This window comes from Genypterus blacodes, unplaced genomic scaffold (assembly GCF_046128005.1).
Source record: "Genypterus blacodes isolate CSIRO-AG114 ecotype Tasmania unplaced genomic scaffold, CSIRO-AGI_Gbla_v1 ptg000015l_1, whole genome shotgun sequence".
NCBI classification, from domain to species: domain Eukaryota; kingdom Metazoa; phylum Chordata; class Actinopteri; order Ophidiiformes; family Ophidiidae; genus Genypterus; species Genypterus blacodes.
The window spans coordinates 58,066-73,801 of NW_027466829.1; the positions used below are offsets into that span (position 1 = coordinate 58,066).

At 44.9% G+C, this 15,736-nt stretch overlaps 1 protein-coding gene across 1 annotated transcript; it reads left to right on the top strand.

Annotated features, from left to right (window-relative positions):
* Nucleotides 1–12,112: 12,112 nt before the first annotated feature.
* Nucleotides 12,113–15,470, top strand: fjx1 (four-jointed box kinase 1). Its single transcript, XM_076169328.1, has one exon. The coding sequence runs from the start codon at nt 12,589–12,591 to the stop codon at nt 13,882–13,884; it is 1,296 nt and encodes a 431-aa protein (XP_076025443.1). The 5' UTR covers nt 12,113–12,588; the 3' UTR covers nt 13,885–15,470.
* The last annotated feature ends 266 nt before the right edge of the window (nt 15,471–15,736 follow it).

Below are 15,736 nucleotides of genomic sequence, written 5' to 3' on the forward strand. Positions count from 1 at the left end.
CTGAATAAGTGCTTTGACTTTGTGCAGCCAACAAAACAAGGTTCGTGTGGATCCATCCTCTATTGAAAACTTTCCTTTAGGCTTTCAACCATTCAAAACAGAAACATCAGAGGTGAAAACACTGTTATTTAAAATACAACCGCTTTCCCAACAGATCTTATTATGTTTGATATTCTGGATGTGTTTTATATCAGCTGGGTGCAACTCCACCGTTATGCAATTGTTGTGTTTGGCCCAGTGGGACGCCAGGATGCACGCAAGAGTGAACAGGGAATACATATCAAACAATAGATAATAAGAGAATCAAACATCCCTGGTGGGTTCCTAAAACAGTTTAGATTTTAAACTGTGTGTATGTATGTGTGTGTGTGTGTGTGTGTGTGTGTGTGTGTGTGTGTGTGTGTGTGTGTGTGTGTGTGTGTGTGTGTGTGGGTGTGTGTGTGGTGTGTGTGGGTGTGTGTGTGGGTGTGTGGGTGTGGGTGTGGGAAATCAAGAGTGTTAAAAAATTAAGAAGAAAACAGCAAAGTGAAGACAGCGGGACACAGAGGGAGAGAAGGGAAAAATCAAGGAAGAGGAGGAAATAAATATTGTTGCTTCATCCGTCTCTCTTTCTGCCTCTCGTCACCTCCTTACTGTTTGTCCAGATGCCTAATGGTTTATTATGTGAAACCCAAAGCTTTCAGGTTGATGTGGACGCTGGCTCTGTATTTCCAGAGTGGCTGCAGCTGCACACAGTTTGCTCTGTGTTGACAGCACTTGGACATAACAAGCATACATCTCTATGTATTTTCACACACACATATACATACAAATATAACTCACTTTTGTGGTGAAACATGCTTATTTTGTTTGACTACATGTTTGAAATCATAAAGTAGATCAACAGATATTGTAATAGTGTGTTTTCTTATTAGAAATGGTCTTTAAATTTGTCATTTTCAGGGTTTACAGTGACTATAGGTGGTGAATTTCTATTTCTATGTGCTCTGTTTTGCATATATTATATGGTAATATGTCTACTATACTACATGTTAGCTGTATTACTCACATTTCTTGACAAACAAAAGCTCCATCCATCCTCTTTCAGGTGACACATTTTTGTAAATAAACATATTCCCATAAGCCATAGATCATAATCCTCCCCAGTGGTGCGGCTGAGCTTGCAGTGCTGTAATATAGACGCTTTTCATTTGGCACCGCTGTGAATGTTGCTGGTTGAGGAGAATGGGCCCCCTGCCCAAAATACACAGTAAAATCTCATTAAGGACTACATGAAGGAAGCGGTGCAGTGGGGCCATAGCAAATTACCTCAGAGCTATTATACACACTTATTCACAGGCAGGGAGAAAGGTGCTGTTTTTGATAAATGCATCAGTCAAGAGTTGCAGAAAGGTTTTCAGAGTTCACACAGTTCCTCATATGTGGAGTGATTAGTTAGAATATTTCTCACTTGATGAAGTGTTCTGCATGAGGTCCCAGGGTTCTCGCAGACAAAAAGAAGGTGCCTGACAATGGGCCATGTGGTTTTAATATCAAGCAATCTCATCATAACATCACATTCATTCCATTTCTATGGTTACAGTGTGGACAAAGAGTAAACACGGGTCCTCATTCCGGAATCACCTTCCACCCCCTGAACAGTTAATGGCCTCACTCTATCACAGCACAACCTGGCATCTCCATTAGAGTCGGTGGATGGAAACTAGGCTGGCTGCTTCAGGTAAGACTGATGCCTCCAGCTTCTTAGCAAGTTGCAGGCAAATGTTGCCATTAGCAAAATGCCATGACGGGATGCAGTTTAGCAACTTAATAGTGCAGGACACTGTCAGATAGATGCCAAAATATGCTCTCATTTACGTGCTGCATCCAAAGGGGAACAGTGCACACCCGACAGCTTGTTATTACGCAGTCTCATAAGGCTAACGACTCCCTGTGCCGAGCCACTGTGTGTTTATGCACAATTATCTGTCCCTGCAGTGGAGCCGGGCTGCCTTGTCCCTTCACCTTACTGGTAATTTCCCTTCATTAAACAGACGTGAGCGGAGAGGAGGAGTGAACAAAAGTGGCAAGGTCGGCATGTTAATAATGTGAAAGTGAAATTCAGACCAAATGAGTGTGAGACTACCAGAGGCAGGCATTAACTGTGCCTTACTCACCCGGGAATGCTTGTGAGATTCACGTGTCGGCATTGCATACATGTCTATAGGAATATCACGTTAGATCAATTATGACCGCAAGAATCCCATTGTTATTCTTGCAATTTACCCAATTTCAGATACATCAAAGCATACAGTACATACAAGTTACACTAATGTGGTCAGAAACACGTCGTCTTGGCTCACCACATTAACCACTTATGTCACAGTCGATCCAAATATACTCTGCCTGGTTTCCATTTATCTCAATCTATACAGTATGTCACGTTATATATCTACAGATTGCTTCGTATCGAGCTCTAGCTGTGCCTTCCCACGTCTCCACCCGGTGAAGTTATGCAGCGATGTCTGGCCCGGCAGCAAATGACTTGGTTTTTTCGCATCACATTACATGCGTGATAATCCTTTACCATAGGTTCCATCTGCAATACATTGCCTCGTAACGGAACCACATTAAAGTAAAGATTATTATAGCACCCTCAAGGGCGTCTATAGATAGGATGCCGGAGATGTGGAGAGCAAATCTGAGCGCACACACATTCAACCTGGTAAGCCGTGAGCTGTTCCATATGAGCGTATAAGACTGCATGTAGTCACAGCGTGAGCATAACGCAAACCTTCTGAAAGACCCTAATCAAGAACTTTAAAGTGAATTGTGGGCATTTTCCACGAAAGAGAAGACAGCTGAGCCCTACTTTAAACACTCTTAACTGAGTACACACTGAGTTTTAATCAGAAACAACATGATTCACATTACAGCATACGCTAAATATCTGCAGACCTCTGGTTTCTATGCATGCGTGACCATATGGAATAGCAGCCAGCAGCGGAAAAGATCAGAACATACGTGATTCTATTTGATAAAAGAGAGACCAAAGAACCAATAAAAACACATTTTAAATATTAGTGAATAAGTCAAGAGCATCCCCAATGAAGTACTGTGAGTCAGATTCTTGTCATCATGTCAGTCTTGGCTGTCATGATCCCACAGATTGACTCGAGCGTTCAGCCAAGAGCCGGGGCCCAGAGGCCAAGCAGATTCATGTGAAGTCAAGTGGTTGAAGCGGAAGAGCGGACACAGACGCAGGATTTCCTCTGGTGACAGGATTGCAAACTGAGCTCTCAGCTTGGAAGACCGAGCCACATACTGGGAGAGAAAAGTCACTCTTATAATGGAACACTCAGGCAGGACATGGAAGGAGACGCAGAGGGAAAGTATGGTATGCAGGAGGAAGAAGGAGGAGAATTTCCATCTGTTCTGGCCACAGCTTCCAGCAGGGAGCGATGAGGTCTCTGACAGGACAGACTGCGTCCCACAGACCTGTCGCTGCTTTTGTTTGCTAGACAATCGCATTTTCCATCGCTGCGTCCTTGTTTATTTTTAAGTGACCCTCGTCGTCTCATGCATACTGAAGAATAGCCACGGGCAATGAACCAGAGAGAGTTTGTTTTGGTTTGCCATGGTTACAAGGTTTCTGTATTGGACACTTCCTGTCTCTATATCCAGTGGAGCACAGAGGCTCTGCCAGCGTGGTGGAAATAATTTGGTCAGATACTCGGGGAGCTGGGAGAGACAGCCGGTGAGAGAAAGCGAGACAGTTGGGCTGAGCGAGTGAGGTCAGTGTCAGAGTACCATTAAGTTTCTGATTCAAAGCGGTAAAACAGCCACCAAAGGCCATTAACAGAAACCCAACTTTTTACAGCACATCACCTCCAACCCACAAATTTCCTTCTGCAGCTCAATTTTACAGCCGGAGACCCATTTTCTCCTGCCTGAGCCGTGTTTCTTATTGGTTTCTATATGGTTATAGGCTCTTGAGACGTCTCAAGTCAGGAGCCTGGATGACGTCAGCGTGACCTCACTGACATATGTGGCAATTTGGCTGAGGAATGGAACACTTGTAAGGTGGAAATCACAGTTTTATGAGGATCACAAGGGAGAGATGCAAGGAAAAGTAAATCTAAGGCCACTGGACTTGCTGGTAAAGTCTTGAAGATGTTTCACTTCTCATCCGAAAGGCTTCCTCACTTCTGGCAGACTGGTGGGGATTCCCAGGTTCTGATCTCTCTGGAATCCTAGTCAGGATCATTGATACTGCTAATTAGTCATAGTCAGATGCAGGGTGTGAATCTACAGCTCCCGCGTCTCCACCCAGTCGATACTTGATCTGTTTAAGTATATATATATAGTCCCATTAAATTTGGATTAGCAGGGTTTGTTGCTCCGCAACAATCATAACATTGGATCAAGGGTGGTATCTTTTTTGTGCCTCGCCAGATATTAAGGCAGGCGATGTAGCATGTCTCAGCGCAATTAAATGGGATACGGTTGATGGAAAAAATGTGTCAATAACTGAGGTCATGTGTGGCATTTAAATAACAAGGTGAATCTATTAGGGCGTTAATCTAACAAATGGAATCCATATGAGTCATTAGAACACAAATCTGCTCTTGCTTGCAAAATTCTCACTTTGTTTGTGCAACCGAAATCCTCAGAAACTAAGGTAAACTTTGATTACAAGAAACTGACACTGTCAAATAACACAAACAGGTTTCTCGATGTGATTAAGTGTTTGTAAAATTTTAGATTGAACTTTTACTCTTGAGCTCTTTTGTTGGTGTTATTGTGTTTAGATTCATGTGTTTTAATTGCATTCCTCACAGTCACAAGTTGTGCAATATTTGAGTACTCTACAAGTTTTCTGTCTGTCTGTCTGTCTGTCTGTCTGTCTGTCTATCTGCCTGCCTGCCTGCCTGCCTGCCTGCCTGCCTGCCTGCCTGCCTGTCTGCCTGCCTGTCTATCTGTCTGTCTTTCTTTCTTTCTTTCTTTCTTTCTTTCTTTCTTTCTTTCTTTCTTTCTTACTCAACATTGTGCAGAGCAGCCCCTTGTGGCCGTGCATGGAACTGCATTAACAATAGGGTGAAAGCGGGCACCAGGCCTGACCGCAGACAGGCTCAGCAAATAGAAGGTTAGAGGCATGAAAATCCTCATGCTCGCGGTGGAGAAGAACCATCTGTGTGCAGTGTGTAATGTAATGTATTGTTGCTGGTTTTAGAGTTTTATTGACCTTGACGTCTTTATGTCTCAGACTTTGCTGACTCAGCTGTTTTTGGACAACAGATCATAATGAGCACATTCTCTGGTTTGCAGATGGATATTCATGTTTCCTGCAAAGCAATGAATCCAGCACAAATCCAGTTATGTTCCCTGACTTTATATGTTATAGTAAGCCAACAACTGACAACTATTCACCATGTTGTTTAAAAGTTTAACCCGTTAATCTTAAAAGATTCGTGTTTCACCTTCCAAACGTCCATGACGCACACAGTCATGGCCTTTAGTAAATGAGCTAAGGCTTTGAAATAAGATCCCCATCAGTCCTTTGGTAACATGAACATAATCTTACAAACTAATCTGATACTTGATAAAAATCTATTCCATGAAACGAAATACGTTTGCCAGATTTGACACACATGAGCTCAACTAAATGTTAAATCCCCCTGATAGCAGAGGGATGTGTTGCTATCTATAATAAATTGAACATTGCAGAGCAGTTGCATCATGCATCGCTCGAGCTCATAGCGCGATCCTCCTACAAGGCAGGCAACAGAAGATAACCTTCAGTGTTTGCAACATTACCAGAATGTGTCACTGCTCAAACATCTGCCTTCAGACCTCAAGAGTCCAAAAGCCCACATCCTCCTCCCATCAGCCAGTCCAATTCTAAAATTCCTGCAAAAACAAATGTGCTGGATTTATGTTCCACTATTAAGACGACGAACGTGATCGTGGAAAATAAAGCAGCGCTGATATTCAGACTAAACCGAGTCTTATTTAGCATAAAAAGCTGAATCATCAAAGGAATTAATCCTAATCCCTCAAATTTCAGCATGAATACTGATTTGCAGCTTATATTTGTTGTTGAGATGAAGAGGGATATGCATACATTAATAGCTGGGAAACAATCAACAAACAATTCTTTGAAATGCATTTCTTTAAAATCGAACCTTCACGCAGAAGAAATAGAAAAGTATTTGAAACTGAGCAAAGAATCTTTCTGGGGAATTAAACTGCACATCAATCATCACTCTGCAGTCAAACACAGCAGCAATTAACTGACTGAAATATAAGCAGAATATGGTTTATATCCTCCCAATAAAAATAAAATTGGTATGTAAGGATTATAAAAGAGATTCAGTGATAAGTAGGGAGACATTTCTTAAATGATTTGAGTGTTTAGTGTGCGTTGGGGTTATGGTTATTGCTACTTACTCCCTCTAGAGGGAGTAATCAACCTAAAAACCTCCATGAAACAACATGCAGGGGAAACGAGCTGAATGCAAAGTAGTCTTTTAAGGCGCATAAACAGCTCTTATTGGGAGAAATGTGTATTCTAATGGAGGCTTTGCAGCAAGGTGCAAATAAAAATAAAAACAAATCAATGAATAAATCACCACATTGCTTTCTATGATTCTACATAAACTACATCCCATAATTCCTTTTGCCATCTGTCACAGAGGATATTGATTTGCCTCTGCAAGCAGCAAAGTGGAATCAAGATGTCCACGGGTTAGACTGAGAGCTGGGAGAGGAATGTAAGTAGTAGGTAGCGGACTGGAACAGGGCGCCATAAGTGATCGCTCTGATCTCCTTTTATTATTTATATCCTCCCAGCTGGGTTAGGCCGACTGTTTGATCAATTCTCTACTTTCTTCTTTTATCAGCAATGAGTCATACCCACTAGTCGCTACATTAAATTATTCAATTGGGCCGGCTTTGTTGTTAATAGCAGTGATCATTCCTGGTTAAACAACATAATCTATGCACCGACGGCCAACGGTGACACAACCCCCGACTCAAGGGACGCAACACTATTGGTGGTGAGTTTCTATTCGCCACATCAGACGTTGCCAGTGATGCATAGAAAGAAAAATACATTCAGCATCGGCGCACGTTGGGAAGGGACACTCCAGGCCACAGCTGTAAATGATGGAACCCTCCGCCTATAGCTGACTTACAGAGAAATACAACTGATATTGAATGGACAATGGCTACAGTGTTCAGCCTTGAGAACAATCTTTCATTCTGTGTTAGCAGTGGAAAGACGCGGTAGCAGGATGATATGATTTATGCAGCGTAGTTCAGGGAAAGTTGAAGGATTATTTCTGATTTACACAGACTGCACCGAGAACACAACACAGTTCTTATTTCTCCAGGGCGATACTCTTTCGTGCAGCACTGTATTAACAAGATTCAACTAACTCAAACATCTACAAATCCAGCCTATTCTTGGTAACGTTTTCATTTTTGATCTACTCCAACGAGAGAAAACATATTCAGCTGTGTGCATTCATTGGTTTCTTGGTGACTCCAGATCGATCCATTTTAAAACTACTGTTTCGGATGATAAATGAAGCCATTAAGTCATATTACTGCAATAAGTCCTTTCTTCTCTTTAAGGCAGTGAAGTATTGCCGTTGTTTGCACTGTTTTCTCACAGCTGAAAGGAAGTTGTGGGTTCACAGCCCTGTGTTTTGCCCTAGTTCCTTTTGTCTGGAGGTTCCATGGTCACCACATCAGTAAAAACACATTGAATATAGAGAATATATACATATACTTTACAAAATTAGGGGAATCTATTTCTAAAAAACCAAGAGAGACCTTTTTACAAGTCAAATCTCCTTTATCTCTTCTCCGTGTGGCTTGTTTGTTTATCCTTCCCCCACCAGGGTCCTGTCAACACTGCCGACCTTATAGGGGGGGGAAAGGATCAAATGTCATGGGGTCAGGATTCTAGCCTGTCTTTACCTTTAACCCACTGACACCGACATCATTGCAGACAAGAAATGGAAAGGACGCACAGCTGAATGGGAAGAAATATGCAGACTTTATCGCTTTGATCTTGTTCCTGAGCAGCATAATGAATCAGCTGTTTTAATGAGGGGGAGGGGGCCAGAATAGCTTATCTGGAGATTATGTAAAGAAATCATGCTCAAAAATCAACTTGCACACATCTGGATGCATGTCGTCTCCTCGAGAGAAGCCAAGTACCCTTGACGCAGGCAGAAAAAGCTACACGCTTTTCATTAGTGGTTGCTGGAACTGGTCTGAAATCTGGAGAGGGCAGGGAGGGAAAAGGCATGTAAACCACCGCAACCCCTCCCTCACGCAGGAGAGTCATTCCAATGATGCAACTGAGCATTTCAGGCTGTTCTCCCATTCCACAGAAATCTGCTAAATGTTCAGCTGAAACATTAGCAGGAAATTCAACCACCAATTCCAGTCTTAACTGACCATTTGCCCCTGCAAGAGCAGATGCTTAACTGTGTCTGGTGGTGCATTCAATGAAAAAAAAGACACACACACACACTGGGGCTTTGCATCTCTGACTCGCCCATTAACGATCAAAGGTTTTTAAGCTCTCCCTTTAGCCAGTTGAATGTGGGGGCATGTCATAAAGCACTGAGCACACTGAAGTCAATATCCTAGATAGGAGACGGGAAAGTACAAAGAATTCAATTCCTGGTTTATTTAATAGGGGATTTGGTGTGGCAGGTCAGAGGGTATAATCCCGGAGATTGGACACTGATTCCTTAATGGAGAGGCTCGACCGTACATCTCCCTTCCACCCTCCCGGGTTCACTCTTATAAGAGGGTCTCCCCTGTGCAGCTCTGAATTTCAATGCCTCATGTTTCTCCAGGTTCAGTTGGCAGCCTTGGACAACAAAGATCCCCCTTCAGCGGCTGTACAGCACGGACACGAGATGGAGATTGGGTGCATCAAAAAGTCAAGCCAAGCCCTCCTCCACCCTCACTTACACTTAGGGTGAGGGAGTAATTATCATTCATTCAACAACACATTCATTAGCAAACAGCATTGACCAATTCTTTGTAAAAACCTTGTGGCTGCTTATCGGCGGGAGACGAAAAAAAGACTCAGGAAATTGCCAATGGAAAGCTAATGAATGTGCAGTGAATGGTGGACAAAAAAAAGGCAGCACTTAGGTGGCTTTGTGCCTCACTCAGGTCCCAGCAGAGCAGCAGCTTCTGCATAGGGGCTGCTTGTTTCTGCTCACTGCTTTTCAAGAAACCCAGCTCAGCTCATCTCATCTCGTTGAGTATATCTCACTGTCATCTGAACGGGAACTTTTATTAAGATCTGTGCAGATGGAACAACCATGGGAGCTGTATCCAGGGTCTCCAAAGAAGCCCAGGTTACAAAGGATATTTATGTCAGCGGAGGAGAAATGTGGAGAGTGAGGCAGGCAGGAGTGAAAACAATACTATAAAATAATGACAAGCGAGTGAATCCGGGGCTAAAGTGGCTAAACTGCCCATTTGTAACAGGATGCACACAAGTAGGAGGAGAATACAGGATCATTGTGTAAAATTTCACCACACATCTTCAGACGACGCCAGGAGGGAGATTGCCTTGGCTTGCTTTTAAAACGTCGTCATCTCGGAAACAACATGGTTCAGAATATAACAGCATGACTCCTCAGAGCCCACGCCAGGAAAATCTGCCAACCAGTAAAAGCCAGGAGGATGTTGAGTTTAAGGTTCATTTTGTGAAATTAATGTTCTTGTACTATAAAGGTTTGGTTGAGATACGTTGCTGAAATAAGTGCTGACGCTTCATTATCTCTCCTCCCACTCATTTCTAAGTCAGCAGTAGTTAAAGTGCATGTCTTATCTCTGTGCAGCCCGGAGAATCTTTATTACAGAATCTACATCGTTGACTCGACTGAATGTTTACCACCATCCAGATCTGTACATTCTGGGTGAGCCGGGTCTCTTAAATACATGGAAATACAGTATCTTGGGTCAGGGATTCCAGTCAGGTAGCGAGAGTTTAGTATGCAGACATATACAGCGTAATCAAGTCTCTGCTCTGTTTTATAATCTAGCATGACTGCCATAGAAGATATCAGCAAACACACAGTATGTCCAAACACACACTGAGGCACATGCAGATATCTTCATCACACATGGACAGTATAAACTAGGAGACAATTCATTCCTGTGGATCTTCCTCGCCCATGTCCCTGGATCCCTGAGCATGAGGAATTGTCAGGCCCTGTAAAATAATCGTAGCTTTCAACGCTAATGGAAGCTCCGCACATTCATTATTCAGTCCAGGAAACATAGTGCTGCAAAGTGTCAAGGGACTTATGAGTTATTGCTCGGCGCGGACTAACCTCCGACTACAAGGGAGAGGGGACAAAGGCCCGGTGCACTTTCTCCTCCTCTGTCCTCGTCCCCTTTTAAACCTCTTTTGCTCCCCCCTGTTCGTCTGACAGAAAGACACCACGCTGCGAACCTGAGATTGCATCACAGCTGCCGGCCGTTCAGACTGGCCGGCCCGGCTTTGGGGTGTACTGTATCTGCCGCGGACAGAATGACAGACAGCCCAGGGGCTCTCCCGTGTCACCGCAGCCCGCTGACCACAGACGGGCATGAGTGGTGGTGGAGAAAAGCTTTTCCCCCGTGTTATGGCCCTCCTGGGACTGCTGGGGGGGAATTTACGAGGAAAGCAAAGAGGGGGGGGGAGGAGGAATGCAGCAGGCAGAGGCTCAGAGGTTCACTGACCTGCAGATAACACATGGCAAGAAACAGATAGGTTTGATATGTGAACATGCCCCCACTTGTGCAGGCTGAGCCACACTGTAACAGACCGAGCCAGTCAATACAGTCATTTCACACTTCTAAAAGGCAGACAGCCATCAGACGGAATTCCAAACGTCTACTTAAAAGCTTTCTTCATTTCCCATGTCTAGACCACGGAAGAGTTATGTCCTGCTCTTAATTCAGCTTTAAAGTACAAAGGAAGGGAACCAACTGCTACAAGTCCGACGTGACTCAGGCATGGATACAAACACAACTTTTATTTATGTTCTTATTATGAAGGTTCACGTGTTTTCAAAGAACCCTCAATATCTGAACCGCCGCTCTTCGCTCGTTTGTTCTGTTTGACAAAAATGCAGCAGCACATAAAGCATTTCCTCAGCTCCTGCGTTGACCTAAGTGTTTTCTCTTCCCACTACACCGCCATCAATCTGCAATACAGACTCCAACACTAGCAGGGAACAGAGCAGGTTCTTCTGCTGATGGCACAAAAACAGAACAATCCTGTTTTCAAAGCTATAAGGTGAAGGCCAACATAAACAAAACAAAACTGGACTAAACCACCTGCATTTAAAGTACAGCACCAGTTTAGATGCTTCATCTGGGCAGAATTCAGCATTCTTGCCTTTCAAACTTTAGGCGGTTAAGTAGACGAGCGTGTCGTTAATAAAAAATGACCAAAATAATTTAATTAGATAACTAAGGTTGAGGACAAGAGTGTAACAACACCAGCAGAATGATAAATGTGTGTGTGGTGATGCTAATGAGGGACAATTAAATGAAGGAGATGCGACTTTGTTTTGCTCCAGATTTTCCTCAGAAAATGATCAAATACTTCACGTCACTACAATTTTAATACGTGTAGTCTGGTGAATACAAAACAGCATAAGATGTCAGATCAAATTTTTTCCAAAATAAAAGTCTCAGGATGCTTGATTTGTGATTGTGACCTTTGTGTTATGGGACAAACTGTTATTCAGGATACACAGCAGCTATGAACAAATATGGATTTCTAGGTGTAAAGCTGTTTTGATAAGATGTACAAGTCTTCTTGTTTGGCATTTGTGTTTTATTTTGTAAGCTTGTAATCACTCAGTAGCCCCACAATAAACCACACTCACACCAAACACATATTATCTTAAACACTTGAGATGTATTTATCTTTTGCAACCCCTAGTATCCAATACACCACAAGTGCAAGTGAGCATACACTAAAACACGGCACGGTGCACTTGCTCCACTCATCCCTTAAAACTCCCCACGATCCGCCCACAATCTCGGGACTGGAGTCACGTGTCCCACCGCCGAGCGTCTCTGTGCGAGCCGACGCCACAAATCAAACTCACCCAGCGGCCGGTGGAGAGAGAGAGAGAGAGAGAGAGGGAGAGAGAGAGAGAGAGAGAGAGAGAGAGAGAGAGAGGGAGGATGAGATGAGGGAGTCGCACACGGATAGAAAAGCCTCTGCGATCGTAGGAGCTTAATAACAATGGTGAGCTTTCAAGTGACGGCTGTGTGTGACTGTGGTGATCCGGAATGTTCTTCTGTCAGTTACGGGCAGAGGAGGAACGTCACCGGGCGCCTGGACGGACCGGGAGATGAGAGCCACGCTGTTCCGGAGACCCTCTGCCTCTGATCTCCAAACTGTCCGCCGCTGCCTGGGAGCTGCTGCCGGGGCTTCGGGTGTTGTTCCGGGACGCGCACAGCTCTCGGCTCAAACTGCTGGATTGGAGCAAATTGGAGCAAATTGGATCAAGGTTAAACGTTTATTTTTTTAAGGAAGAAAGGAGCCGGTGAGTGGTCTTCGCCATGAGGGCTGTTTCCGCTAACTTCCTCGCGTTGCTCTTCCTCTGCGCCCTTGTGAGTGTTTTCTACGTGTGGAGCGCGTTGGAGAGCCGGTTGGAGAGGCACAAGCGGAGAGTCCCGTTAACGGGGACCGGGGAGTCTTCTCATGCTGCCCGGGTTGCGGATCTCTCAGCTAAAACTTTCCGCGCGTTGCTCGCTGTCCCGACGGTACAAAGACCGCATTTGGGGGTCAGACTCGAGGCTCGTAACCTCACTGATGCGCGGGGTCAAAGCGGCTCTGCAGGAAGTCCAGATCTCCATATGAATGCGGATAACAAGAGGTCAGCGCGGCGGGAGGGCCCGGTCAAGTTAGGCTCCCCGGTGGAGGAGGGGATATTCTGGAGCGAGTGGCTGGAGGGTCTCCTCCCTGTCAGCTTCTCGGAGGAATATGCTCGGGCATGGCGAGACCGAGTCCGCGCACACCGGATAGTGAGTCTGGAGCCCGGATGCGGCAGGATATCCAACCAGCTCGCCACCCTCACGGACGGAACCAAAGCCTGCGTGCGTTACGGGATAAACGCGGATCAGGTGCAGGGGGAAACTTTGTCCTACTACCTGGCCCATCTGTTAGGCATCTCTAACCTGCCTCCTTTAGCTCTGGCCCAGGTAAACACTGACACTGAGCGGTGGGCGTCTGTGAGGACGCGGATCCGCAGCCTGCAGTGGAGCGACCGGGCGGTGGTTTCGCTGACCGAGTGGGTCTCGAACCTGACCGGGGTGATCACACCTGCGCCGCTCAGGCAGGAGAGCAGCGGGCTGCATCCCGGGCTGGAGGTGCTGCGGAACAAGACGACGGCGGAGCTGCTGGAGCTTATGCAGTGGACCGACCTGATTATGTTCGATTACCTGACGGCTAACTTCGACAGACTCGTCAGCAATCTGTTCAGTCGCCAGTGGGACCCACGCGTAATGGAGCGGGACACCAATAATCTCCTCAAAACGCCCCGCGGAGATCTCGTATTCATCGACAACGAGGCCGGACTGGTGCACGGCTTTCGGGTTTTGGGCATGTGGGAGAAATATCACCACACCGTTCTGAACTCGGTGTGTGTGTTCAGAAAAAGGACCACGCAGCGTTTGGCCGAGCTGCACAGGCGCAGAGACGCCAGGACGAAGCTGCTGGAGCTCTACAGAGACAGCGAGCCTTTGTCTCTGGAATTAGGATTTCTGTCAGACGAGCACGCCGCTGTTCTCCAGGACAGGATAGACACTTTACACACACACATTTTGCACTGCAAGGGAAAGTACGGCCAGCTGTGACCAGTCACCGACTCGCAGGTGATGCGTTTGCTGTCTGCGGGAGCATCCAGAGCTCTGTGTGTGCATGTGACTGGGACACCTGTGCTGAAGTGATGCGCATTAACACCAACTGTCTTGAATATCTTGCTGAACTACCTCTTGTGAATAAAATGCGTTGCCTACTTTATAAATATAACAATTTGGCATATGTTTGTAAGCTCCCTGCTAAGATTTCCACTGTATGCCTCAAGAGGGAGGGGGGAAGAGTAATGAGGCCAGTTTACTGTATTTCTTCATTCACTTCACTGATGTGCACCCAATGTGCTATTAGGAATACAAAGTGTAAGCTGTAGTGGTGACTTGGGTATCTTAACGCAGCCTGTTGTGATATGCCTGTTTGGATTCTTGCCTTGTGTTCACGTATTCAATGATGAATTCTTAAGCCTTAACATACGTCGACTCTTGAATACTGTATTTATTTACCGGGCTCTCACTTTTTATAGACGATCATTTGCACAATTTGTCAAATGTCATATAGTAAGCACCTGCACTCCCGTCATTTTTTCTTTAGTTTGCATATTCAGCCTTAAAGTGGAACATATCTGTTGTACATGTTGTAAGTACTTTGTAGATACTGTGACTGGCTAGTATTTTAGAAATGTGCTCTTCTAATTTAACGTGCATTGTAACATTCCAAATCCTCTTTTTGATAAATATATTGTAATTTAAGTTAACTGTTGTCTGAAGTTTTGTTTTTTGATTCTTTAGGATTGTAGAGTTTCAGTTTTTTTGTGTGCAGCCTGGGGGATTTCAGAGATTTGTCCTGTGACAGAGCTCTCATTGTGCTGCAGAAGTACCATGTTCCCCAGCAGCCATTCTGTCAGCTACAGGCAAGCTACAACAGGACTCTAATCCTCCTTATGAAGGCTCACTGTCTCTGTTATCTAGCCCTGAATGATGAACTGATGTTGACACTGACATTTAAAAAAAAAAGGCTTTTAAACCTGTGAAGGGTTCAGCAGCTAAGTGGAGATGGCAGAGATGTCCCTTCTTCACAACCGGCCACACAGATTAGATTACAATGTTTCAGCCGCGCTCTCGGTATAAATGGCCAACCGGTGGCCAAGGGTGGGTTGTTCACCGACCGGGGTTTAACAAGCCGGGACGCGAGAACCCTTGTGGACTCTTGAGTAGTCCAGAACAACAACTATATGGTGACAGGAAAGAGTTGTTTAAAGTTTCAATTTAGTCCTGAAATGGATCCAGCAGTACTATGGAAAGAATAGTTGTCAGTTCTGTTATTGCCCGACTTTCACTTCACATCGCCACATCTTTCATTTCCCCATTCAAAGATCATTTTCTTAGAATTCTGCAAGCATCCTCTCTTTATTAATTCCACTTTTAGGCTTAGATCTGTGCCCGATCTGGATATGATTTAAGAGCACATCAGAGAGCTAGTCAATGATAAACCTTTTGAAGGCGTAATTCTTTCCAGCCCTCTCACTAGGCATCTCATCTGGTTTCTTTTACAACTTTCTCTGCTGGCCAACTGCGGGGTACTTCAGCCTTGTTTGCACAGCTTCCCTGAGCCACGCAGGCAGATGGGGGGGGGGATGTTTTTGATCTGATTCTTTGTTTCAGCCGAAGCATAGACCTATGTCAGTGTCATGAATCTGTGTTTATCCCTGCTAAGGTCACTAATAGTGGTAGAGATGCAGCTCTACTTTAAGTAGGTGTACCTGGAGGTTTGTTTCTGACAAACTGCCTACAGCAACGGAACTAGAGATGTAGGGATCAATATGTGCACGGACTGTTGCATCGAGGAAAGCAGGTCATGTTAATGTGCTAGGTGCTGGGTGCAGTGCGCTTGTGT

Coding starts and splice junctions, on each gene's coding strand:
- fjx1 (XM_076169328.1), top strand. CDS start 12,589: ATGAGGGCTGTTTCCGCTAACTTCCTCGCGTTGCTCTTCCTCTGCGCC.